The 27,371-nt window shown below is 37.1% G+C and overlaps 1 protein-coding gene across 2 annotated transcripts in view; it reads right to left on the bottom strand.

Moving 5' to 3' along the window:
* Positions 1-27,371, bottom strand: part of ADAMTS19 (ADAM metallopeptidase with thrombospondin type 1 motif 19) — a 289,097-nt gene that overhangs the window by 25,019 nt on the left and 236,707 nt on the right. Inside the window, exons 19-22 of one of the 2 annotated variants that reach the window (XM_021939659.2) lie at positions 21,839-21,974; positions 15,593-15,797; positions 12,616-12,768; positions 1,057-1,995 (exon numbers count right to left, since the gene is read on the bottom strand). In XM_021939659.2, the coding sequence (XP_021795351.1) occupies positions 1,891-1,995; positions 12,616-12,768; positions 15,593-15,797; positions 21,839-21,974 (599 nt within the window). In that variant the 3' untranslated portion in view covers positions 1,057-1,890. Of the gene's footprint in view, positions 1-1,056; positions 1,996-12,615; positions 12,769-15,592; positions 15,798-21,838; positions 21,975-27,371 lie in introns of those variants that run through there. The other variant, XM_003900067.5, reaches the window with a different exon arrangement.

Here is a 27,371-nt window from a genome sequence, read left to right as displayed (position 1 = left end):
TAATTTAAAATTTTAAAAAATACAATGCTTAAATGTATAATACTTTTTAAATTTTTTTTTGCTTACACATATAGTACAATGGTCTGGTTGCTGAGATTTTTGAGAAGGGTAAAGGAGTTAATATTTTCTTAATGAAATAGCAATAATGTAAGACAATAATTGTGAAAAACTAATGTAATCAATAAGTACCAAGGAGTTCTTAGGCTGTCACTTATTGACGAAGCCCTTTGAGAAACTAGGTACTTCAGCTGGTCTTTGAGGACTTGGATTGTTGGAAGAAACACATTGTAGGCAAAGAGAACAGTATAAACAAAGACACAGAGATTGTAGAAGTAAAAACTGCTCAGGCCTGAGCTTAGTGGGAACACCTGAGTTAATGAAAATGAGGAGAAAATTCTGGAGACGCAGGTTAGGTTACAATACAGAAAGCTTTGAGCCACAGTATCTGGTAGTTGACGCAATCAATGGTGAATCTCTGGAAGTACTTAAGAGTATAGGAAAGAATGATGCAACCATCTCTTGTGAATAGACGGAGCTGTGGGAGGAGGAGTATGCAGGTAAGGAAACTGTTACTCTAATTCTGGTGAAATATAGGAAGGGATTGTGGTATTATATTGGGAATTAAGAGTTTGTGTATAGAGGAATAAGTGCCAAGGATAACTTCTAGCCTGGGTAGGTAGGGAGATGATTTTGAAATGTTTTGGGGAAAAAAAAAAAAGGGAAACTGGAAGTGGGCTATAGTCTTGAGAAAATAAGATCAAGAATTTTGGTTTAAATATATATCTTTTAAAGATGAGGTCTGGGCATGGTGGCTCATGACTCATCTCAGCACTTTGGGAGGCCAAGGCAGGCAGATGGCTTGAGCCCACGAGTTTGAGACCAGCCTGAGAAACATGGTGAAACCCCATCTCTACTAAAAATACAAAAATCAGCTGGGTGTGGTGGTGCATGTCTGAGTCCCAGCTACACAGCAGGCTGAGATGGAAGGATTGTTTGAGCCCAGGAGGCAGAGGCTTGCAGCGAGCTAAGACTGCACCATTGCACTCCAGCCTGGGCAACAGAGCGAGACCCTGTATCAGAAAAAATAAATAATAAAAATAAAAATCAATAAAAATGAGGAGTTATTGGAATGCCAAAGGCACTTTCCTAGCGCAGCTGAAGTTTGAGTTGAGACTAAAGATAGAGTACTCTCAACTCCCTGTGATTCAGTCCCCATCACATGGAATATTTTTTTTAAAACCTTTTTTTTTTGTTTCTCATGATTTCTCTCTTGCTCCTCTGAATAACCCTGTCTCAGTTCCCTCTGCCGCAGCTGCTGCTTCTCTCACACACCTTTACAGAGGGAGTTTCTCAGAACTGCGTTTTTTTCTTCTCATGCTACACTCTCTACCCAGGTACACGTATACTTTGAAATTTTAAACACTGTTTAGGTGCTGATAACTCAGAAATTTCTATTTCCATCCCATACTTCTCCCCTAATCTGCCTACTACTCACCAGTATTTAACTATTTGATGAGCACATTGAAACAAAACAGAATTCACAATCTTCCCTTTCAAACTTAATCTTTTTCCAGGGTCTCATATCACAAAACCACCATCCATACAAGTTGCTTAGGCCAGAAAACTAACCTGGGAGTTCTCCTTAACACCTCCTGCTTTCTTACCTCCCACTACAGATAATCAACCCACATTCTTTTCATTTTAACCCCACAAAAAATTCTCAAATGCAACGATTTCTCCCTAGCCCCACTGATACTACAATTTGAATATAACCAGCACTTACATAGTTACGGTATATGTGACACTATTCTCAGAATTTTCCATGAATTATTTCATTTGGACCCATTAACTTATAACAGAAGATACAGAATTCAAACCAGATATACTGAGCTATCTTACCTCTTCTAGTCCCAAGTCCTCAACTCTCTCCTGAAACTCTATAGTATTTTCACATCTCCCTGTATCCATAATATCAATCATTCTCAATAGTATAGCCTGAAAAAATGTAAGAATTAAAAAAGTAAGAGTTTTTAAAAAAATTGCAGATAGAAACTGTTAACAAGTTTTATAAAATTAAAAGTAATTATATAGATATGGTAAAATTATAAGTAAAAAAAATTCATTTCCCGCAATGTAATTCAATAAAATGTTCTTTGTACATCTGTGTAGAAAATAAGATCAATGCATACATTAATAGGTATATGATTAATATACCTACAATAACCTTTCTTGACACTACATAATTCTGCATGATATTTACTTACTTAATAATAGGTCTTGGAGAAATTTTCTTATCAGCATGTATTTATCTATAAATTTTTTTTTAAAGCTACAATATTCCACTGTTTGAAACAGCATCATGAGTTCTGTAAATAGTTAATGGACAAACAGGTTGTTTTAATTTTTTGTTGACTTAAAACTACAGCAATGAGCAACTTCATAAACATGGTTAGCAAATTATGCAAAAACATTCATAAGGAAAATCTTGTTAAACATTTTTAAAAATGTTCATAAGGAAAATTTTTGAGTCAAAGACTGCATGCATTTCAAAATGAGATGTAATTTTTTCACCTATCAAGTTAGTGTAAAAAAATGATAACATCCAGTATTAGAAGTGCTGTGCAGAAAGAGATATGTGAAAGCAATTGGACTCAGTTAAGTAGAGTCTGCACCCTTTAAGTGGAGCTTTCGGGTTGCCCCCTGATATCCCTCACTCCACTTCTCCCGTGTACTTCTGTGTGTGCATGTTTACTTGTAAACATATTTGTTAGATTTATTTATTATGCTCTATGTACTTATGCATATTTTGTCCTATAGCACAGACCTGTAGATGTATATTTTTCTAATCCATTCTGCTATTTGTGTTTCATTGACTCTTCATTTTAAGGACTTCAAAATACACTTCCTTGGACTATGCACATCATTGACACTGGATTATTACTTTTACTTGCATGGTGAAAGCACTTTGACATTCCAAGAAACCTGTTGTTAACTTTGGTACATTTTACAAATGTGGAGTTTGAGGCTAGGGGGACTAAGGAACTGTTCCTCTGCAAACAAGATCAACACCAATGTGAAACCCTGGTTGTGTGGATGCTGGAGTGCCATCCAGTCATCCTGAAGCAAAATCTCAAGGCCAGAACCCCCAGCTCAGGGTCCATGGCTCTGTTTGTTAAAGAAATTTTGTTAATTTTTTTTTTTTTTTTTTTAAACAAAGTCTCGCTCTATTCCCAGGCTGGAGTGCAGAGGCATGATCTTGGCTCAATGCAGCTTTTGCCTCCTGAGTTCAAGCAATTCTCATGCCTCAGCCACCCAAGTAGGTGGGATTACAGGTATGTACCACCATCACTGGCTAATTTTTGCATTTTTAGGAGAGTCAGGGTTTTGCCCTGCTAGCCAGGCTGGTCTTGAACTCCTGGCCTCAATTGATCTTCCTGCCTTGGCCACCCAAAGTGTTGTGATTACAGATGTGAACCACTGTGCCCAGCCTGTGTGTTACATTTTAAATCCAAAGACTTCATGTGATATCTTTGTAATTGGCTGATCATTTGTATATTTTTCTTGCATCTTAAACTTGTATTTCTCTAGTTATCCTGGTTATCTGGTTATGTCTATCTCTGGATAGGCTCTATTAGTTGATGAACACATATTTCACCATATCTAAGTAAAATACACTCAGTGTTAAGACTACTGCTTATAATTTTATAAAATTATCAAATTCTCATATTTTTTCATGTGAACATACCTCCCCACCCCCTGCAACATTGAATCCTTTTGAGGTTCAACATCACAAATGTGAGATTTAGCATGTATGCTCCATCCTTCTATAAAGAATATCAAAAGTAACTCCATCACATTTACTTTCTGAATTAATTTGAGATATGATTTTGGAGATGAAATTATAGATTCCCAATTATGCTGCATAAGAATAGTGATTGAAAGTATTATTTTAATAGCCTACTGATTTTGCTAGAGGCTATGAAGAAGAAAATATTATTAAACCCTCTGGATTTTATTTTTACAATATTTCTCTTGCATTTTCCAAAACAAATGACATTAAACACATGTTCTTATATTTGCATTTATACTTATATATGTGTTGCACACACACACGGGAGGGAGAGAGAGAGAGAGAGATACTATCTCAGTCTCTCTGAAGTATGCATTTTCTTTAGGTAGAAGATATAACCGCATATGTGCCTCATTCTTCTTAAGCTAATATATTTCTGCTCTGTTCGATCATAACAGCCAATGTACTTGACTGTTTTCAGCAATTCAAACATTTTAGAAATTCATTTTTAAATTCTGTATATCTAGTGACAATAAATAAGACTCTCAGGAGATTTTCAAAATAAAAATAAAAATAACAGCAATGCCAAAAAAAAAAAAAATTCCATTCTGTTAGTGCAAAGAGACAAAGAAAAAACAATTTGATAGTCATTGTTGGGAAATTTTGCATGGCTTCTCCAGATATAATGGTGAGTAGAAAGTTTTGTAAGTACTCAGTGGCTATATCTAAACAACAAAATAGAAAGTCTTTCTTGAGGAAAGGGATCCTATTTATTACTGACTAATCTATTTGTTGTGAACAGTTTTCAAAGAAAATAAAATGTAAAATGTTTCTTTTTTAGGATATCTTGGGATAGGTTTTTTTCAATGTCCAAATGCTTTAAAATTAAGTCCACAATCTTTGATTTCTTTAGATGATGAAGTGATCTGACAATGAGAGCTTTCGGTGTGATAGTTTTAGGGGGTAGCTGCTCACATTTTCCTGTCTTATGTAATTATTTGTAATTACAAAAATTATTAGCAGTTACCTTCTCCAAACATGAGTATATTTGCTGACATAATTAGAAAATAATTTTGTATAAAATGCTAACCTATTTCAGGAAAAATTCTCTAAGTTAGAGATAATTTCAGTTTAGTTTCAATCTATACATTTTCTCTAGCTAGAAAGAAAACATTCACATAACTCTTCTTTGAAAGTTACATAATCTAATGTGAAGTCACCCAAAGTGTATTATGTTAAATAAACTAGCTGTGTCCTCTGCAGAAGTGATCTTTAGTATTAAGCAAAAAGAAAGGAGAAATACTTTAGGTTCCTCTTTGCAATTTACCAAATACTGTAGAATATTAAAAGACCCGAAAAGTCCTATAGCAAAGATATTTGCTTTTCTTTATTTAACACCAGCATTTTTCATACATGGAGACCACATCCCTAAGGAATGACCTTTCCATGGAACAAAATTTTGGAAATGCTATCCTAAAGAATTTTTGTTTTGTTTTGTTTTGTTTTGTTTTTTAGACAGAGTCTTGCTCTGTCACGTAGGCTGGAGTGCAGTGGCATGATCTTGGCTCACTGCAACCTCCGCCTCCTGGGTTCAAGCAATTCTCTGCCTCAGCCTCCCGAGTAGCTGGGATTACAGGCGTCTGCTGCCACACCTGGCTAATATTTTTGTATTTTTGGTAGAGATGGGGTTTCACCAAGTTGGCCAGGCTGGTCTTGAACTCCTGACCTCATGATCCACCCGCCTTGGCCTCCCAAGGTGCTGGGATTATGGGCATGAGCCACCGTGCCTGGCCAAGGATTCTTAAATCAATATGTATTTGATCTTACAAAAATGATGACATTCAAACCTTTGGTATATACCAATTTTACTAATGTGTCTACTTGACAAGATATTATTTTCTTAATTGTGTTTATTCTCTAGTTTCAGTGGATGCTTAACATTTTCTATTTTTACATTCTACTAAGGTATTTAATTAGGTTATTTGCTTTTGCTGCTAATTGTTCCCTTAAATTTAAATAAGTATCCTTTCAACAAGGGATTGAGTTTCCCTCTAATAGCCTACTTCTTTTAGTTGTGTTAAAACTAGCAAGCTATACAAATTCTCACTAGGACTCTGGACTCCCTGCAAGTTTATTTTAATTGGGGTAGGGTATTTGCCATCATTGGTCAGTACAGGCATGTCGGAATCCATCGTACTAAGGTACAGCATAGCCCTGGGGCAGCAAGAAATCCCTCTTTAAAATTTTTGGTTCTGGTGATTTTTGTATCTTTTGGCAACGCAAAGAAAAAACAAAAAGAACACTAGACATCAGGGGTGCATGATCAAAACTGTTATCTAGTCAGTTACTTCAGTATATTCTTGATTGTATCAGATCAAGGTTTCAAGTTTCTTTCAAAGACTCACTGAGTTTTCCTTCAGTGGAAAGAAGTGTCCTTGATGAAAAAAAAAAAAAAAAAAAAAAAAAAAATCCCACCAACTGTGTTAAGTCTCACATACTACTGTCAATGTTAGTTTTAAGAGGTGGCAAGCTTCTATATAGAAAATAGAAGGCAGTGTAAAGGCGTTCCTATTTCCCCACAGCCTTGCCAGCATCTGTTGTTTCTTGACGTTTTAATAATTGCCACCCAGACTGGTGTGACATGGTATCACATTGGGGTTTTGATTTGCATTTCTCTAATGATCAGTGATGTTAAGCTTTTATTCATGTGTGTTGGCTGCATAAATGTCTTCTTTTGTGAAAGATACATGCACTCATGTTCATTTCAGCACTATTCACAATAGCAAAGACATGGAATCAACCCAAATGCCCATCAGTGATAGACCGGATCAAGAAAATGTGGTACATATACACCATGGAATACTATGCAGCCATAAAAAGGAATGAGATCATGTCTTTTGCAGGGACATGGATGGAGCTGGAAGCCCATCCTCAGCAAACTGACCCAGGAACAGAAAAGCAAACACCCCATGTTCTCACTTACAAGTGAGAGCTGAACAATGAGAACACATGAACACAAGGAGGGGAACAACACACACTGGGGCCTGTTGGTGAGGAACGGGGAGAGACAGCATCAGGATACATAGCTAATACATGTAGGGTTTAATATGTAGGTGATGGGTTGATAGGTGCAGAAAACCAGCATGGCATACATTTATCTATGTAACAAACCTGCAGGTCCTGCACACGTATCCCGGAACTTAAAATAAAATCAAATTAAAAAAAAAAGAAAAGAAAATAGAGGACAGATGGTCAGGCCAAAGATCCTATGAGCCTACAGCCTACTAATTTACTGAGAACTTCAAATTTACACACCTTAAGAATCCAACATAACAAAAAGTAAGAGAAAATGTTTTCTTTAGGGATATGTGAAATGGCGCAAATCAAGTCACTTGTATTGACTGCTGGCCAATCTGAATGTAGGTAAGGCTCAAAATGACAAGGTAATAAATCTTGTATTGTCTTTCTAGACTTGTTTTAAGTATGTACATAAGGAATGTTTTTGTTAAATTGTTTTTTCTTTGATCTTGCACTTTTTTGTTATGGGTTGCTCTAATTTAATAATTATGCAACAGGAGAACACTTTAAGGTTACAGTGCTTGATTATGCAAAGCATACTTAAAGAGCTGGCATAGCTAATCAATTTGTACTTTTTTTGAACTTTTTTAAACCATTAGAGTGCTAACAACTTAGGAACACTTATTTGCTTATAGTTATTACAGATTCCTAGGACAATAAAATATATGAAGTGGATTTCAATAACATCAGTAATATGTATGGTAAGAAATTAGTTTTACTAGAAAGAATCCAGATATATACAGGTCTTTAATTATAAAAATAAATTATTAAGTAGTCAATATATTTTATTTTTTCATCCAAAGCATTGTTCCCATAGAAAATGAGAAAACCATTTATTGTAGAACACCATTTTGAGATTTGTAACTAAGGAAACTAGAAAATCTTCACTATGAGCATGAGCTCTGAATAAGTAGAATTCCTATTAACATAAATCTAATTTTTATTGCTAGAAAGCAGGTATTTAGATAAGTATATTTTACTTATTCATTAGGAAAAAATCACTTTAGTTTTAGATTCCTCATTTGTCCAATTCCTCTCCTATTCAGTAGAACATGCTGAATATAATTGTGATTTCGTTTTGGAGGATAAGTTAAAAATTACTCATCATACTGCAGGCTTTGTATCTCTCATTTCTAAACAAATATATAAACTGGCTGGGCTGTATAACTAAATCATCCAAAATGATTTACTGTGCTTCCAGCATTATTTTAGTTTATATCATTTCAAAAAGGCTCATAAATTGCCTGTCCAAAAATATCTATTAATAATGTCATAACTTTATATGTGTCCAAAACTAATCATTTCCTAGAATTTTAAAGGAGTAAGTTTAAACTGTAGAATATAAGTATAAGAATAAACCAGGAACAATTATGTGCAATTTTAAGGTGTCTTGTTTCCCAACAGAATTCTGTTGAATAAGTTTAAATCACTTGTTAATACTCCATGGAAGGATTAACTCTATAAAAACTTCATAAATAATCAGATCCTGTGTAACAGGTAGATAAAATAATGCCTTTTTTTTTTGCTCCTCTGCTGGTCTCCAGCAATGAAAATCAAGAGTTGCAGAAGTTTAAATAAAGGAAGGAAGGTCAAATTCAGACCAAAAAAAAAATGTCATTTCATTAAACATTAGAGACTGTTATTTTTCAAGCCAGTGTTCCATACTAAGAAGAGCTTAACTGAGTGAATAAAGATTTAAGTTGGCAGGAAACGTGTGCAATGTTGTTTTCGCCCATGAAAGAGCCTAAGAACATGTCTATAGCAGAAAGAGATATAGTCAGAACGTGGCATATAATTGTGTAAGATAATGCAAGCCAGGGCAAAGCAGCCACATTGTATGTGTCCTATTTTTGCCATCATTGTAATCCTGATGAAATGAACGTGAACATGGTTCAACAAAGGCTGGGTTACTTTTGCTTAGAAATCAAAGGCAAGAATTTTATGACCTAAGTTTCACTCTTTGAATATACCTTAGTCTTTTTCCCCCCCTCAGAAGCCCAGAGCAATTTTTCCACTATTTATACAAAACCACCCAAAATATATATGATACAAATCATGTAGGCTGATACAAATGCAGTGAACATAGTTTGAGGCATAAGCCATCTTTTCATTCATCCTCCATTTAGCAGATATTACCTTTGCCCAATAGCAGTCAATGATTCTTAGGCAGTGGGAGAAGCTGAGGATATATTTTCTTTTGGTTCTCCCAGGGACCCAGCTGTATTATTAAGGGAGGAACAGGTTTTCAATGCTAGACTTTATAAAAAAATTGTACATTTAATATTCCTGATTAAAGCAAATCCAAGGCTGAAGTCCACTTTAGTATTGACAGTTTAAAATTAGGGCAGACTTTGAGTGAAACTGACAGATTAACTGACCTCAGAGGAGCACAGAAATCCACCCACAATCACACACATCTTGTTGCTATTCCTGTTTCAAGGACGCAGCTGATAAGAATAAGAGATTTATGTGTTTTCTCTGTCCCTGAATACTTTAATCACTGAAACTTAATCATGGCATTCATTATTCCTTTTCTTTGTAATTATTCTGGGATGGTCTTCATTTTAACATGAAAGTAATATCATAGAAGTACAAAATGAAGGGTGAAATCAATAAAATTCACATGGAGTCACTGGTTTTAATTTGTGCACACTGTTTGAGTCTGCGATGCTGAGATAGTTATAATAAAAAAGGAAAAAAAATGGTTTTAAGGAAAAAAGCACTTATATTCATATAAAGTCCGAAAGTAGACAGACAAAAGCACCATTTACTGGATCTTCTAAATAACCAAACAAAGAAACAGGCCAACAAGCAAAGGTTAAAAGGCCAGGAATAAAGATGAATACAATCTTCCTTGTGTATATGTGGGCATTGGTTTTAAGACAGCCCAAGTATAATCAAAATCCACGCAAGCTTGAGTGGGTCCTGCAGAACCCACATGTGCAAAAAGTCAGCCCTCCTTAAAGCGGGGTCTCACAACCAGGAAATAATGTATTCTTGATCCGCCTTTGCTTGAAAAAATCCGTATGTATCTATATCCGTGTAGTTCAAATCTGTTTTGTTAAAGGGTCAACTGTATTTGAAGCTATTCTTTTCTTTCCTCACTCACAAAGGCTATGTTCTAGTTGGGTAGCCATACAGTAACACCACAAAACCAATTAGAAGTAATTCAATCCAATTATATTTAAGAATTACATATATTTGTAAAACTGAATTTTTTTTTTAAATTTAGCATAAAAAACCACAATCAGTGTTCCCTATGATCTCCGTAGTTAATTTTGGTTTTACCTAAGATTTAACCAGAGGCCACATAATAGGCATGTTTCATTAACCAAAAGTAATAGTATTCGTCAAGCAAATAGGATTTGGTAGCCATATTTCCACATGCAGCATTGTATGAGCTTGTACTTCTGTGTCACACATTACAATAAAACTTGAATCTTTTGGGTTTTTTTGCAATTACATCTTCTGGATTTTATAGTTAATTGGAGGTTAACAACAACTAACATTTAAGTTTTTTTTTCTTTTTTTTTTTTCTGAGTTTCACTCTTATTACTCAGGCTGGAGTACAATGGCGTGATCTTGGCTCACTGCAACCTCCGCTTCCCGCGTTCAAGCAATTCTCCTGCCTCAGCCTCCCAAGTAGCTGGGATTACAGGCATGCACTACCATGCCCGGCTGATTTTGTATTTTTAGTAGAGATGGGATTTCTCCTTGTTGGCCAGGCTGGTCTCAAACTCGTGACCTCAAGTGATCCACCCACCTCGGCCTCCCAAAGTGCTGGGATTACAGGCATGAGCCGCCGCGCCTGGCCTACGTTTAAATTTTTCTATTTATCACCAAAGTTGGAAAAATATAGTTCATTTTTTCAGGTGGTTTGTAAATATTTTCAGAGCAGAATTGTTTCATTCTAAGAAAATATCTAGAATTTCACTAGTCAAAAGAAACAAATGAGTTCCTACAATGGAAAGGGAGCAACAGGTGATTTTCCCTGCCTTCTTGCTGCTAGTAGTTTTTCTACTTCCTTATCCTATCGTGTATCTTCAATGATGAATGAAAAGTTACTATACATTTACACTAAAGAACTTATCCATGTAACCAAAAACCACCTGCTCCTCACAAACTATTGAAACAAAATTAAAAAAGGAACAGTTGTTATACATATAGCTTGAAAACACTGTTCCATTTTCATTATTTTACTCATATGGAAACAAAAACACAAAGGCATTAATTCAGTGGCTTATCCACTTTACCCATCTATGCAAAGAGGGAATGAGAATTGTCCTCCGTATCTCTTGACTTCCAAGACACTGTCTTTCCCTATTATCCTGCTCTATTTGTCTCCCTTAGAATTAGGGAAACAAATCCTGAATATAAAACAAATTAGATGTAGTTAATTTAGAATTCTGTGCTGCCTCAAAGATTTTTACTCTGAAGTGTGAAGTTTCCTTTTGTGATTCACCAGTCAAAATTCCCATGGATTGAGCTGAATATTTCTCACTGCTGTAGTCAGGGTTTGATTTATGTTGTTTACAAATGCATCCTTTAAAGAGTCCCAAAGTGAATTCTGAATGTGATTAAGTAGTAGCAAGAGAGCCTAGTTTACTGATAACTCAGATGTAATATTAATGTGCAAACTTTTCTTAGAGACAAAAGGCATACATAATCACAAGAAAATAGCTTATATTTCAAATGCCATGGATTGCTTTGGGGCAACACTGGGAAAGTGGGATAACCACAGTATTCTCTATATTGAAAATATTTCTCCCAGAAAGCCCTGTAGGGTTATTTATGAAAAACTATTATACTCCTCTCCATACCTCAGCAACCATCACTTTCTTTTCTCTTTTATACAATAAAAGAGAAAGGAGAGAGGATTTATTATGTCTCATCTAAAGCATTATGACCATCTGAGCATGGAACTAAGCCCTAGAATTTTATGATTTCATGACAGTCAGTATGTAATATCATGGCTGAAAGTGGGATCATTGATTCATATTTACACTTCTGAAAAATAACACATGAGATCTATTTTCACCCAAAAATGATCAGAATTTTACCTTAAAACATGGGGTTTATTAGTATTTCATAGAATGAACAGGTCAGGTATTTTCTAAAGCCCTATATGAGGCTCTACTTTTCTCATATAAACTTTAAATAGGCATCACTATTATCGTGAATTAAACTTACTGTTCATTTGCCATATAAATTGTGTTCACTTGATTTGACCAAAGGATGTCAACATTTTTGTTCCTTTCCATTTCTACCATACACAACTCCCAAAATTGGTGGGAAAATGGCTGCCTTTTATCTAGTAAGAGCTGAGTTCCCTTCATTTGGTTCTTCTGCTACCTTACTTAATTATATTTTGAACTGACTTATCTGACAGTATTCTATTTATTTAGATAAGTTTTATGAAAAAATATTCTGAGAAAGAACTATATGAATAAAAATTAACAAAACAGCAATAACGATAGTTACTATTTTCTGAGAGCTTCCTTTGTGTCAAGTGTGGTGCTAAGTGCTTTGTACATTTTATCTTAATTTTTAACACAGTTTTATAGAGATCATGACCATGGACAGCCAGCCAGAATCTGCACTTGGATGTGGTATATAATGCTCCATATCCCATGATGTTTAATTCTATTCTCCTTCCCTCCTAAACTCCATGCTATGTGGTTATAGTACCCAGGGCAATGCGGACATTATTGAAACCTATTACTGAGAATCTACAGAGTGGTTCTCACCTTAGACCAGTCACCCATTCGCCACACATAGCATTTTGAATAATCCTCACAGTCTTCAGCCTCCCTGGGTCTGGTAGAGAGGACACACTTCTTTCTTGGGTTGGTACATCTAACGGTCCGATGACGTACGCCTTTGCCACACTTGACTGAACACTAGAAGATAACATCAGAGGTTTTAGATAAAGTTGGTGAATAGGAGATATAGATGATAGACTCAATTAAGTATTGGTTTCCAATAATCTCTCATGAGCCCGTCACCCATATAAAAGCCAGATAAAATTATAAATAAGCTTAAAGGTAACAACAGGCTAAGCACCAGTATCTGATGCCAGAAGGAGCTTAAGGCACAATGCTGGAGATAAGTGGTTTCAGGAATACTGAACCATTATTACAGAGAGTAATATAACAGGGATTATCTGGAAAAGATAAATACAGTATGCTAAAAATTAAATTTACTAAAATTTGATATCACATTTTAAATGTAATTATGTAAAAAAATGAATTTTACTTTTTCTAAGATGTACTCTTTTATTTAGATGGAAGACATGTTTGTGAAAAATGACAATTTCCCCAGCATGTCATTTCTCAAAAACATGTTTCAAAGATGAAATAGAGAAAATCTTAGCAAAAATAAAAATTAGAATTTGTTTTCTTCTTTGAGATGGAGTCTCATTCTGTTGCCCAGGTTGGAGTGCAGCAGCATGATCTTGGATCACTGTAACCTCCATCTCCTGGGTTCAAGTGATCCTCTTACCTCAGCCACCCAAGTAGCTGGGATTATAAGCATACACCACCATGCCTGGATAATTTCTGTATTTTTAGTAGAGATGGGTTTTTGCCATGTTGGCTGGGCTGGTTTTGAACTCCTGGCCTCAAGTGGTCCACCCACCTCGGCCTCCCAAAGTGCTGGGATTATAGGTGTGAGCCACTGTGCCTGGCCAAAATTTAGAATTTCTTTATATAACTATATACTCCTAGAAATTATAATTCTAAATGATTTTTTGGAATTAAAATACAATTTGGTTCAAAATTCTTTAGTTTAATAAATAGGAGATGTATAATGGATGAGGGTGATAAAATAGATTGAAGCACATATGTATATTCCACTAATCTTCTCTAGGTGTAATCTATACTCTCATTTACATTTATCTTCCACATCATGGAATATGCACAAAGTAATCCTGTTGTCCAAAGGCAAGCACCACTGACTACCTGAACATTGGGACCAAAATTGCTCTGGATATGTGTGTGGGGCATACCAGATATAACAAAACTTGAAAGTCCAATTTATATTTGTGTATAGAATAGGTCGAAAGAAAGGGTTGCAGTATATATTCATCAATGATGTCATATAGGAATAATCATGCTGATTTCCACATCATAGCTCTGAGTCCTGAGGAGAGCAGAAGCTGAGCTCCTCCCCTTGCTCATGTTGGCAAGCTTTAATGACAGTTGTGGTCCTGAAAGCTTAAGCATGGAACTAATGACATTTTAAATAGGTATACTAAATCTTGCACAAGTAAGTAATTGTCTTATAACTTAAAGTTTGCATTTGAATATGCTCAGTTTTTAAAGTGAACTATGTGATTTGGCACTTTAGTACATATATATATATATACATATATATATATATATATGTAGCACGAGTCAAACTATGCCTGATTCATAAAATTGAGTTTTAACTTAAACTAAAACAATAAACCTTTTTTTAATTGGCATATTGCATTGTGACATATTATTTCTCTCAGCTGGTGCCAAAATTCTGTATAGTAGAATATTTCTGATCAACTTTCTCCTGAAGAGTTTGCAAAAATGTTTTGATTGGGTTGGGATGGGGTATTTTGTTTCTCTGATGCTCATGTGATTCTTCTCTCCAGATTGAACTGATTCATTTCAATGTAAGATGTGATATGGCATTCATTTTCAAAAGTATGCATTATAAATGAAAAAGAATCCATTAAACAGTATAACCTAGAATAGTAAGAAAAGAGAAATCCAGGATTTTTGTGAATGTGCTTTTTGGAGGGGGTTGGGTTAATTGAAAGATATTTAGAAACTGTATTATCTAAGCTATGTTATCCTCATTTTCAAAAGAGTAGCTACTTCAATACAGTAGTTTTAAATTATCATTTTTGCATCCTATCTAATATTTTGAAATTACATAGATGGATGATTTTCCTTTTTGTGTGTGTAGCTGTGTTGGTACATGTGTGAATATGAGTATGTAAGTATGTTTATATGAGTAAATGCAGCCAGACCCTCACCTAAAGTGCTTCAGAGCAACCACTAAGTGTAAGTCATGAGTGCCATTTATTATTATGCAAAGATATGCATCATGATAACAAAATAAATCACTATGGTTTGGCATGGAACACAACTGTATGTTATACACTACAAACCTGTAGGGGTTGGGAGGGTGCAATGAATTAAACAACCTTGGGTTCAAATCCCAGCTCTACCACTTAGGTAGGACTTAGGGTAAACTATTTACTTTCTCTGAGCTATATTACTCTTACTTATAAAATGATGAAGCTTAAGTTTCCTGCACAGGTGATTAAATATAAACAATATACTAAACATTAAGTAAAAATGTACTCCTTGTTCACATATAATAATTAAATGTTAATTTTCTTTCTTTCCATTTTAAATGTTCAGCTATATGCAATGAGTTAAGTGTGTATTTTAATATGTGCCAACTCAAGAGTGTAGTCATAGTATATAAGTAAAAATGCAGAATTTAAAATGTATATAAAATATGCTCTTGATTATGTTGCAATATTTATAGAATAGAAAGTAAATACCTTTGTATTTTTCTATTTCAAAATTATTTGAATGTATTACTTTAATCATTAACAAAATTAATAAAGAGCATAGAAAAATATCAACTTCCGTGCAGATTCTGAACATGATCCAACCTGATCTTGTACAAGCTAAGAGTCAGAGTAGGAACGGGAATAGAAATGGGGCATGTATGCACCTCAGACCACACTCCCGCCTCCCACACGGTCATGCAGTCCTGGCCCTCACAGCGCTGGGCAGAGGCGGGCTTGGGCCCAATGCAGTCCCTCTCTCGGGCTCTAATCAGCGTTCCATTGCTCAGTTGTTGGGTACAGGCCACTTGTCTGCTTTGCATCCCTTTTCCACAAGTGCGTGAACAGGGGGTCCATTCTGTCATCATCCACCTGAAAGTAAAGCAAGAGTTACTGGAAACAAGTTAAAAGATACCTATGTATTTGTATTAGTCTGTTCTCACACTGCTAATAAAGACATACCCAAGACTGGGCAATTTACAAAGGAAAGAGGTCCAGTTGACACAGTTCCATGTGGCTGGGGAGGCCTCACAATCATGGTGGAAGGCAGGGAGGAGCAAGACACATCTTATATGGCAGGAGGCAAGAGAGGGCATGTGCAGGGGAACACCCCTTTATAAAAGCCATCAGATCTCTTGAGACTTACTCACTATCATGAGAACAGCATGGGAAAGAGCCATCCCCATGATTCAGTTACCTCCTACCGGGTCCCTCCCATGATGTGGGAATCACGGAAGCTATAATTCAAGATGAGATTTGGGTGGAGACACAGTCAAACCATATCACTACCATATATTTTGACATGTCTAGAGTTAGCAGAATGTTAGACGGTGACATTATACTTTTTTTTTTTTTTTTAACCAAACACAATAGTTTTCTCCAAGACGCCCAGGCTTCCTCTTGCTTTGAATGCTCTGTATTTCTTGTCTCAGGAACTTGTTCTTATTAGAATCTCAGTGTCCATCAGACTCTGTCCATGTCATATTATAAACTGTCTTTTACTGCTTACCATATCACTATACTGTGGGACTTTGTAAGTATAAAATTGCTAATATCCAGGAGTTATTCTTATTCTTTGTAATTTATATCTTTACAATAGCCCTATGTATTGGGTATCACAACTATCATGGCCAAATTTACAGAAAGGGAAACTCAGGCACACAGAGGCTTAATAACTTATCAAAGGTCACAAAGTTGTGGCACCAACAATTCAAATGAGGCTGTAGACTACTTAACAGTGAGAGATGTGGGGGTATTAGCAAAGTAACAGAAGCCTGTGATTGGCCTCTTTCCTGGACAAAGCAATCACCAAGGTATGACACTTAGCAGCAACTAGATTTCTGTGACCAGGCTATATCCTCCCACATGGAGCTACATATGCTTCTTTAGGCTAGCCAATGTCTAGCTTTGATATGATCATAGACACTGGAGCATATTTAAAATGTTCCATTTAAAATGATTCATACTTACTCACATATTTTTCTAGCTTCATCTCCCACTTGTTCGGAAAATAAACCATATGCTCATCTTGCTTACCAAACACTTTCTATTTTCACCTCGTTACATCCTGTGCCTGGATCCTTGACAGCCAGCCCCACGCCCATTCCTCCTAGAAGGGCTTCTCCATTCAACTAATGGGGACTGACCTTTTCTTTGCTTTCTATCACCTGGCTTGTAGCACTCACATGACTTACTAGATATTCCCTAGGGAAGCAGAGGGGCTCAAAGGCTACCTAATGAATTTGGCCTTCTTTTCTTTGTAATATATAAGTTCCTCAAAGGTATATATCAATGTTTTGTTTTTGTTAGCATCCATAACACTTTTACATAATAGCTTTTCATAAAAAGTTTATTTTTTATTTTATCTTATTTTTTTTGAGATGAAGTCTCATTCTGTCGCCCAGGCTGGAGTGCAATTGCGCGACCTTGGCTCACTGCAACCTTCGCCTCCTGGGTTCAAGCCATTCTCCTGCCTCAGCCTCCCAAGTAGCTGGGCCTATGGGCATTTCACCATGTCCGGCTAATTTGTGTATTTTTAGAGAAGGGGTTTCACCATATTGGCCAGGCTTGTCTTGAACTCCTGACCTCAAGTGATTCACCCGCTCTGGCCTCCTAAAGGGGTGGGATTACAGGCATGAGCCATCGTGCCCAGCCATAAACATTTCTTGAAATGGAATTTATGTTTCTCTCTGCTTTACAGAAGTAACCTTAATTATTCCAGATTTACCAAAACCAAGTATTCCTAGCAATGATCCACATTTTGAGGAGTTACATCCTCTTACAGCCTAGTAAATCTCATCTGTAAGTTAGTTTAATTGTAAATGATTTTATGTTTCTATTTCTGAGAAAGGAAATAGAAGGCTTTACAAGGTTATTTTTTCCTGGTCTATCCAGCATGTTGCAGACCTGCCATTTTTGTTTGGAGTTCCCTGGTGGATTTCTCCTAAAGTGCATATCTTACAAATTTAGTCTAGTTTCTGCTTCATATTTCTGTAAGAGAAATATCCAGAAAATAATCCCAATCTAAGTTCATCTACGTATCTTTTCCAACTATGGAACTCAGTAGACACTACTGGGTTCTTCTGTACTGAAAAGAGAATTATTTGCAATTTCATGGAATCTCATATTTTTAAGTAAAATAAAAATTTGAGATCTTCAATATAATTATAAAAAGTTACTTTTCCTATTCCTTATGAAAACCACTGAAAAATAAGAACTAAAATATAAAATGTATTCTAATGAAAGAAAAGATTTTCATGGTTTAGAACTTACTTAATTTGGAAGGATCCCATTTCCTTATCTCTAAGAGACCTTCTACTTACAAAGGTGTTTACTAGTGAATTCATCTATTTTATATTTGGCCCATAGAATGCCATCAGGCCATTTAGTGACTTTTTCAATAAATGTTAATGGAAATTAGAAATTTTTACTAAGTTGGAGAAAGGGGAAAGACAGGAGGAATAAAGGATGTACTCTTCCAGTAAGTCTTGGAAAGTTTTCCTGTGGTGACCCTTAGTAATTGCCCATGTTCATTTCTTTCTTTCCAATGTTAGTGCTTAAACGCACCAACATCACAGCTTCGTGGTTCAAAATAAATTGCCTCCTTTTCCAAGGGAAGGGAGATAATAATCTCTAACAAAAAGACTTCCAGTCTCCAGCTGCAAAAATTTCTCACTCAGAAATGTACTGACCTTTTAAAACTATTCATTTTACCAAGTCATTATTGAGACATTTTTCTCCAAGACAGTTGAGGTCAGGGAATGAAAAATAGTGTGTTGTATTATACACTCTGCTCCTTCACAGACCAACTTGGGAAACAACAAACACGCTCTAGTCCTCAAATCAGTTCATTCAAGATTTCTGATGTATCAGAAAAAGCCATGGCTCTTTCACCAAATTGGAACAACTATATGGCAATATGAAACAAATTATATTTTGAAGTATTTTAATATTATTTAATACAAGATAATTTAGCATCTTAATATCTATTAAAGGGGATAGAGAATTCTGAGGAATAGCAGTAACAGTAAGGATCCTGGTTCTTTAGCTGACTGGGCCAAGGCCAAAAATGTTACTTTATGTATCTGTCCAGCACTGAATGGAAATGATCCAAGGACCTGAAGGCAGGCAAGGATAATTCTCTAGGTCACTGTACCTGATTACTACTCTGTATCATGAAAAAGCTTTACTAGTTCACACACTTATGCAGTTAGGCTGAAAAGCCTGCACCCAGGAAGGTGCAAAGAACATGACATTACTGAAGGTATGTTCATGTACTTTTCTCTTATGCACATCCTTTTATATATCATTCTTCCTGTTCTTTTAAAGCAGACATTTGCCTGGGGCAGGACTGTTAGAGCAGGAATGCAAAAGACAGGAAAAGATGATAATCAGCTTCTACTACTATAAACCAAAAATAGAATTCTAAGCCCCCCAGCTGACTGAATGGACCCTCCTCTTAGCTAAGGGGACACAACTAAATTTGAAAAACTAGTTCAGACCATTATATGAAAGGAGGGTGGTTAGACATGCCTCATTATTACTCTCCGTCCTTTGGAGCTCAGGCTCACAACTGACCAGCATTAACATTAAAACAGAGATCCTAAGACTAACCGAATAGATTCTTTGTAGCAAAAGATACTAAATTCCAACTTGACTCTACTATAATATCACAAGACAGATAGCAGGGCCCTCAAAGAAATCAAACTATTTTACCCCAAAATTTGACATACTTTGAAATGGCCCTGCAAAGCTCTCTCTTGTTGGGGAAACTGACATTCTATAGAGAATCCCCTTCCCTTTCCAGGCCTTTTGCTGATACTTTAGAGATTGGCTGAGAGTCTAGCACATGTTAAGGGTCTGAAGAGGAAATACTGCCATCTATTGCCCCTGGAGGTTGGCCACCTATGAGACTTCATCTACGTAATATGAACCTTGGTCTCTACAACCCCTTATCTTAACCCAGACACTCCTTTCTGTTGATTCCAGGTCTTCAGATAATAATTTAACCCTCAACCAATTGCCAATCAGAAAATGTTTGAATCCACCTTTGACCTGTAAGTCACCCCTCCCACAACAGCTTCGAGTTAGACCAAGTTATGCCTCACATGTATTGATTGATATCTTACATCTTCCTAAAACACATAAAACCAAGCTGTAACCCAGTCACCTTCAGCAAATGTTCTCAAGGCCATGTGAGACCATGTCATGGGTCATGATCCACAACTTTGGCAACATAAGCTTCTAAATTGACAGGAGACCTGTGTCAGATACATTTTTGTTTACAGTATCTAAAATATACCGAATCTACAGAAAGCAAACCTTGAAATTCAAACTTTGTAGATGAAGTTTTTTCCAAAAATTTTTTTTTTTTAGATGTAGTTTTGCTCTTGTTGCCCAGGCTGGAGTGCAGTGGCACGATCTCTGCTCACCACAACCTCCACCTCCTGGGTTCGAGTGATTCTCCTCCCGAGTAGCTAGGATTACAGGCATGCACCACCATGCCTGGCTAATTTTGTATTTTTAGTAGAGAGGGTGTTTCTCCAAGTTGGTCAGGCTGGTCTCAAACTTCCAACCTCAGGTGATCCCAAATTCTTTTAAGCTTTCATTAACATAGCATGGCTAGATTTAGAGGGCTTTAGTAATTGAGTTTCCATGGGGGGTGTGAATAGGGAAATCAGGACTAAGATTGGTCTGCATGACACTAATCCCCAAAGAGATTAAGAAAGAAAAGCTCAAATATGGTTAATTAGCAACTTTGTTCCTCTCCCTCTTACCTCCCCCATACCTACTCTTTGTGGTAGATGGCCATGAAGACAGTTATATCAGTTATAAACTGCTATAAAATGACAAATTATCTGCCTATCTGAATTGTAGGATGTGTAAATTCACCATGAAGGCATTACAGAAGCTCTCATGAGGGGAAGATCAATGCTCTGACTACCTAAGAACTTACAACTATGTCCTCACTCATTGGGCTTCAACAAATTCTGAGTGTCAGGACAAAGTAAATATTCCTGTCCCAATATTCCGAGGAATCAATCCAGCCTCACTCTTTCTGTCACCCCATTCCTAAAAGTTTTCAGGATTTTGGACACCAGGGCTGAGTCCCAGTCAAGCTAAGCCTTCATTTTTATGTGAAAGCAGGTAGATTGGAGCCCTGTGTTGGCAGCCATGCCAAGTAGCCTCGTTGCTAGGCTGGTCCAAAATTACACTCAGGTTCCACTCATCTGTCTTTGTCCCAACTTCCAATAACTAAAGCATGGACTTCTTTCTTCCTATTCCAGTTACAGCTGCTCAGCATTGCTGTTTTGTCCTCTACTTGTGAATTTCTTGTCTGCTTTGTTACCTAATACTCACTGGGGAGTGTCAGAGGAAACCAAAGCATCTGTGGTACAGTAACTGGGATCCGGGTCAGAAAGTTGGTGATGAGAGATTCGGGATTGGGCAGTCTGCTTGGGAACTCTGGCTAGGAAGTGAGAAATTAGCCAGAGGAATCGGAAACACTACACTGGCCCTGTTCTGCTGGGGTCTGGGTCATGGCAGTCCTAGTTTGGTTCATGTTACTGTTGGCAAATTCTAACACACCATTTTGGAGAATTCAGGAGCAAACAGCTACGTTGAACCAAATAACAAGGTTTTTGAAGAGGGGACCTAGAGCTTATGAAATGATTTTAAATAAAAAGTAGTTTTAATTACTCCTCAGCAACCGTCCCTCCCAATACCCCTTCCTTAAGTGGAAAATTCTTGGCCTTGCTTTCTTAGATCTTGCTTATTTAATACCTTACATTTTGGTACGTATCCTTTGGCAATGTTTTTAAGAAAATGTCATTTCAATGATATTCTGAGCATGTTTTAAAGGACAGCAATTTAATGGACAAATAATGCTTTAAGGGTCGCTGGAATAGGGTTACCTTGTTTGACATGGTTGCTCATTGCACTTTCGAATCTGTGGCTCTGGCTTGGTTAAGTATTTGCATTTCTTGTTGTCCACAATGCTGATATTTTTGCTCATGATTTTTGTGCAGGACACTGTTGTCTTCCTTTCTCCTGAAAAGAACAAACAAACAAATATTATTATAGGCCTTCATGTAATGGATTTAGGAGGTGTTCATAGGCTTATTGTGCTTATTTTTTATTTAAAAAACTTTTTTATAAATTCAATTTTTATTTTAGTAAAATTTTCTAATTGATTCATATTAAATGTACACATTTTCAGGGTATATGTGATAATCTGATACATTCATATAATAAAATCAGGGTAAGTTGGAATCCATCATTTAAATATTTATCTTTATGCTAGGAACATTTGAATTATTCTCTTCTAGTTATTTTGAAGTGTACAATTTATTAATGTTAACTATAGTCACTCCATTGATTTATTGAGCACCAGGTCTTATTTCTTCTATCAACTTTTATTTTAGATTCAGGGGTATACCTGCAGGTTTGTTACATGTTACTATACTTTTCAAAGATATTTTAAACAAATTTTAGAACAGTGAAGATATTATTTATAATTTACATAACAAAAACATACCTCTAGGCTTAAAAGCGATGAGTAATAAATTTTCCTTGTTAGAAATTAAATGTCAAGTTTTATATACAAAGTGATCATGACAACATAAATTAGCAAGATACAAACTGAAGATATTGTAAAGGATTGTGGCCATCTTTTAGCATTAAGTGGTGGAAAGCTATATTTCCATAAAGTTAGATCTCCCTAATACGCCTTCCTAAAAGCACATAAACATGTGTGCACATTTTTACCATTTGGTTTGTACATCATTAGTGCTTTATAATAAGGTATGGAAAGCACATTTATTGTGAGTATAACTCAGACCTTTATTCTTATCACCTCTAATAAAGACCTCAAGAATTCTAGAAATCTTTACCCAAATGATTGTCATCATCTGTAAGAAAAGACATGGGACTCTTACCATCTTTTACCAGATTTCAGAAAACTGACTTTTCTACTTTCTCTAGTATGATAAAGTTTGATTATAGGATGTAAAAATGACAATTTCTATGCTGTATTCATTTTGCTTACACAGCCCTGTAAGCACACTTCCTTTACAGGAGTGATATTATTCATCTTACAATTAAAATGTCTAGTAAGTATGTGCTAATTTCTGTTTCTCTTTGAAAAAGTCTTATATGTAAATTTCTTGTGAGTAGAAAAAGATACACATCTGTATAAGATGTAATAATCTTATTTAATCCATTGTTTGACACTATAAGATAGTTAAATCAGCCCAAAATTTTGAAGCCAGATGGGTCATGAAGAAGTAAGACAACATCATAAGTCTGCTGCTGGTTCACTATTGAAAGGCCCATTAGTTAAGGTTCTATGACTGACATGCCTGATAATTAGGAAGCTTAGAGCATTCATGCTAGTAATAACAAACAAGAAAAGCTGGGCTGGTGGCAGGGAGGTCATTCTGCCCCTCAATTAACAGAGAGAGCGGCTGGCATCAAGAATGAGGAAGGAAGGGATGTAGAGAGGCACTTTGAATAATGTTGGAATACCTTTTACTTTAGTTTGAATGGGAGATGGTAAGAGACAACTGGGTGGCCAAGTAAAAAGCAAAATAATAGCTTTAGGTTCAGAGTCTTTCCTTGATTTCCTCTCAACAGCTCTGAGCATAGTCCTACCACAATTTGTAGTATAAAAACACAACTGCATTTATATACATGCGTAAATTAAATAATTATTCTGTGGTTATTGCATGTCATGTTATTAAAACCATTTGGACCTTTAGTTCTATCAACAGTGATAACATAATGTTGGCTAAGTTATTCCCTTTATAGGAAATCTTGGAGTACTGATGGAATGCAACTTATTCTATGGGAGCTCAATATAGACAAGAGTGTCAGGCAGGTAACAGGCCCTTTCCTTTGAGTGGAACGAGGTATGCCTCCTACCAGTACCCTATGGCATTCCAGAAGTGTACACTGGTGGGCCAACAATGGGGAGGGCCTTGAGATGACATCCAACCACAGGTTAAAAAGTGGATTAGGGATAGAGGGCGGAGCAAGATGGCCGAATAGGAACAGCTCCAGTCTCCAACTCCCAGCGCCAGCGACACAGAAGACCGGTGATTTCTGCATTTTCAACTGAGGTACTGGGTTCATCTCACTGGGGAGTGCCGGACGATCGGTGCTGGTCAGCTGCTGCAGCCCGACCAGCGAGAGCTGAAGCAGGGCGAGGCATCGCCTCACCTGGGAAGCGCAAGGGGGAAGGGAATCCCTTTTCCTAGCCAGGGGAACTGAGACACACAACACCTGGAAAATCGGGTAACTCCCACCCCAATATTGCGCTTTAAGCAAACAGGCACACCAGGAGATCATATCCCACACCTGGCCGGGAGGGTCCCACGCCCACAGAGCCTCCCTCATTGCTAGCACAGCAGTCTGTGATCTACCGGCAAGGCAGCAGCGAGGCTGGGGGAGGGGCGCCCGCCATTGCTGAGGCTTAAGTAGGTAAACAAAGCTGCTGGGAAGCTCCAACTGGGTGGAGCTCACAGCAGCTCAAGGAAACCTGCCTGTCTCTGTAGACTCCACCTCTGGGGACAGGGCACAGCTACACAACAACAACAACAACAACAACAAAGCAGCAGAAAACTCTGCAGACGCAAACGACTCTGTCTGACAGCTTTGAAGAGAGCAGTGGATCTCCCAACACGGAGGCTGAGATCTGAGAACGGACAGACTGCCTGCTCAAGTGGGTCCCTGACCCCTGAGTAGCCTAACTGGGAGACATCCCCCACTAGGGGCAGTCTGACACCCCACACCTCACAGGGTGGAGTATACCCCTGAGAGGAAGCTTCCAAAGCAAGAATCAGACAGGTACACTCGCTGTTCAGAAATATTCTATCTTCTGCAGCCTCTGCTGCTGATACCCAGGCAAACAGGGTCTGGAGTGGACCTCAAGCAATCTCCAACAGACCTACAGCTGAGGGTCCTGACTGTTAGAAGGAAAACTATCAAACAGGAAGGACATCTACACCAAAACCCCATCAGTACATCACCATCATCAAAGACCAGAGGCAGATAAAACCACAAAGATGGGGAAAAAGCAGGGCAGAAAAGCTGGAAATTCAAAAAATAAGAGCACATCTCCCCCGGCAAAGGAGCGCAGCTCATCGCCAGCAACGGATCAAAGCTGGACGGAAAATGACTTTGACGAGATGAGAGAAGAAGGCTTCAGTCCATCAAATTTCTCAGAGCTAAAGGAGGAATTACGTACCCAGCGCAAAGAAACTAAAAATCTTGAAAAAAAAGTGGAAGAATTGACGGCTAGACTAATTAATGCAGAGAAGGTCATAAACGAAATGAAAGAGATGAAAACCATGACACGAGAAATACGTGACAAATGCACAAGCTTCAGTAACCGACTCGATCAACTGGAAGAAAGAGTATCAGCGATTGAGGATCAAATGAATGAAATGAAGCGAGAAGAGAAACCAAAAGAAAAAAGAAGAAAAAGAAATGAACAAAGCCTGCAAGAAGTATGGGATTATGTAAAAAGACCAAATCTCCGTCTGATTGGGGTGCCTGAAAGTGAGGGGGAAAATGGAACCAAGTTGGAAAACACTCTTCAGGATATCATCCAGGAGAACTTCCCCAACCTAGTAGGGCAGGCCAACATTCAAATCCAGGAAATACAGAGAACGCCACAAAGATACTCCTCGAGAAGAGCAACTCCAAGACACATAATTGCCAGATTCACCAAAGTTGAAATGAAGGAAAAAATCTTAAGGGCAGCCAGAGAGAAAGGTCGGGTTACCCACAAAGGGAAGCCCATCAGACTCACAGCAGATCTCTCGGCAGAAACTCTCCAAGCCAGAAGAGAGTGGGGGCCAATATTCAACATTCTTAAAGAAAAGAATTTTAAACCCAGAATTTCATATCCAGCCAAACTAAGTTTCATAAGTGAAGGAGAAATAAAATCCTTTACAGATAAGCAAATGCTTAGAGATTTTGTCACCACTAGGCCTGCCTTACAAGAGACCCTGAAGGAAGCACTCAACATGGAAAGGAACAACCGGTACCAGCCATTGCAAAAACATGCCAAAATGTAAAGACCATCGAGGCTAGGAAGAAACTGCATCAACTAACGAGCAAAATAACCAGTTAATATCATAATGGCAGGATCAAGTTCACACATAACAATCTTAACCTTAAATGTAAATGGACTAAATGCTCCAATTAAAAGACACAGACTGGCAAACTGGATAAAGAGTCAAGACCCATCAGTCTGCTGTATTCAGGAGACCCATCTCACACGCAGAGACATACATAGGCTCAAAATAAAGGGATGGAGGAAGATTTACCAAGCAAATGGAGAACAAAAAAAAAGCAGGGGTTGTAATACTAGTCTCTGATAAAACAGACTTTAAACCATCAAAGATCAAAAGAGACAAAGAAGGCCATTACATAATGGTAAAGGGATCAATTCAACAGGAAGAGCTAACTATCCTAAATATATATGCACCCAATACAGGAGCACCCAGATTCATAAAGCAAGTCCTTAGAGACTTACAAAGAGACTTAGACTCCCATACAATAATAATGGGAGACTTCAACACTCCACTGTCAACATTAGACAGATCAACGAGACAGAAAGTTAACAAGGATATCCAGGAATTGAACTCATCTCTGCAGCAAGCAGACCTAATAGGCATCTATAGAACTAAAAATATCATCCATATATTCTTTATCTGTAGCCTAATATTGAGTGAAGAAAGAGAGAAGCTATTAGAGGATTGAAACTTGGGGTATGCCACCATTTAGAGCTTGGATTGATGAGGAGAAACAAGCAAAGCCTATTGAAATGAGTAGCCAACAACATAGCAGGAAAAAAATAAAAAATAAGACATGCAGGAGGCAATGCTTTCCTGTATGGCAAGTGAAGAGAGTATTAGAAGAAGGAGGGAATGATCAACTGTATCAAAAGTTGCTAATAAATAAAAAATAATATAGCCTGACAATGACTGTTATATTATAGTCATTATATTTTATAAATGAAATACATTTGAAACATGAAAGTCAATGGTTATCCTATAAAAATTAATTTTAATAAAGTGTTTGTCTCAAAAGACTGTGTGGATGGATTCAAGAGAAAATAGCAGAAGAATTGAAGAAAGAGACTCTAGGTAACTCAGGAATGTTGCTGAAAAGAGAAAACAAATGTGGCAGTGGTAAGAGGGGATATAAAACAAACGTGGCAGTGGTAAGAAGGGATATGAGTCAAAGGAGTTTGTTGTTGTTTTCAATAGGGCATATTATACAACATTGTTTGCCAATGTGCATTTTTTAGAATAAAACAAAAGCTAGGGATGCAAAGGAAAGAGCAAAAAAATTGCCGAAGTGATCGCCAGATGGGATGAGATGGGATGGGATGGGATGGGATGGGATGGGATGGGATGGGATGGGATGGGATGGGAT

Source organism: Papio anubis, chromosome 5 (assembly GCF_008728515.1).
Source record: "Papio anubis isolate 15944 chromosome 5, Panubis1.0, whole genome shotgun sequence".
NCBI classification, from domain to species: domain Eukaryota; kingdom Metazoa; phylum Chordata; class Mammalia; order Primates; family Cercopithecidae; genus Papio; species Papio anubis.
The sequence above is the reverse complement of the archived record's forward strand: the minus strand, read 5'-3'. Positions and strand labels throughout refer to the sequence as shown.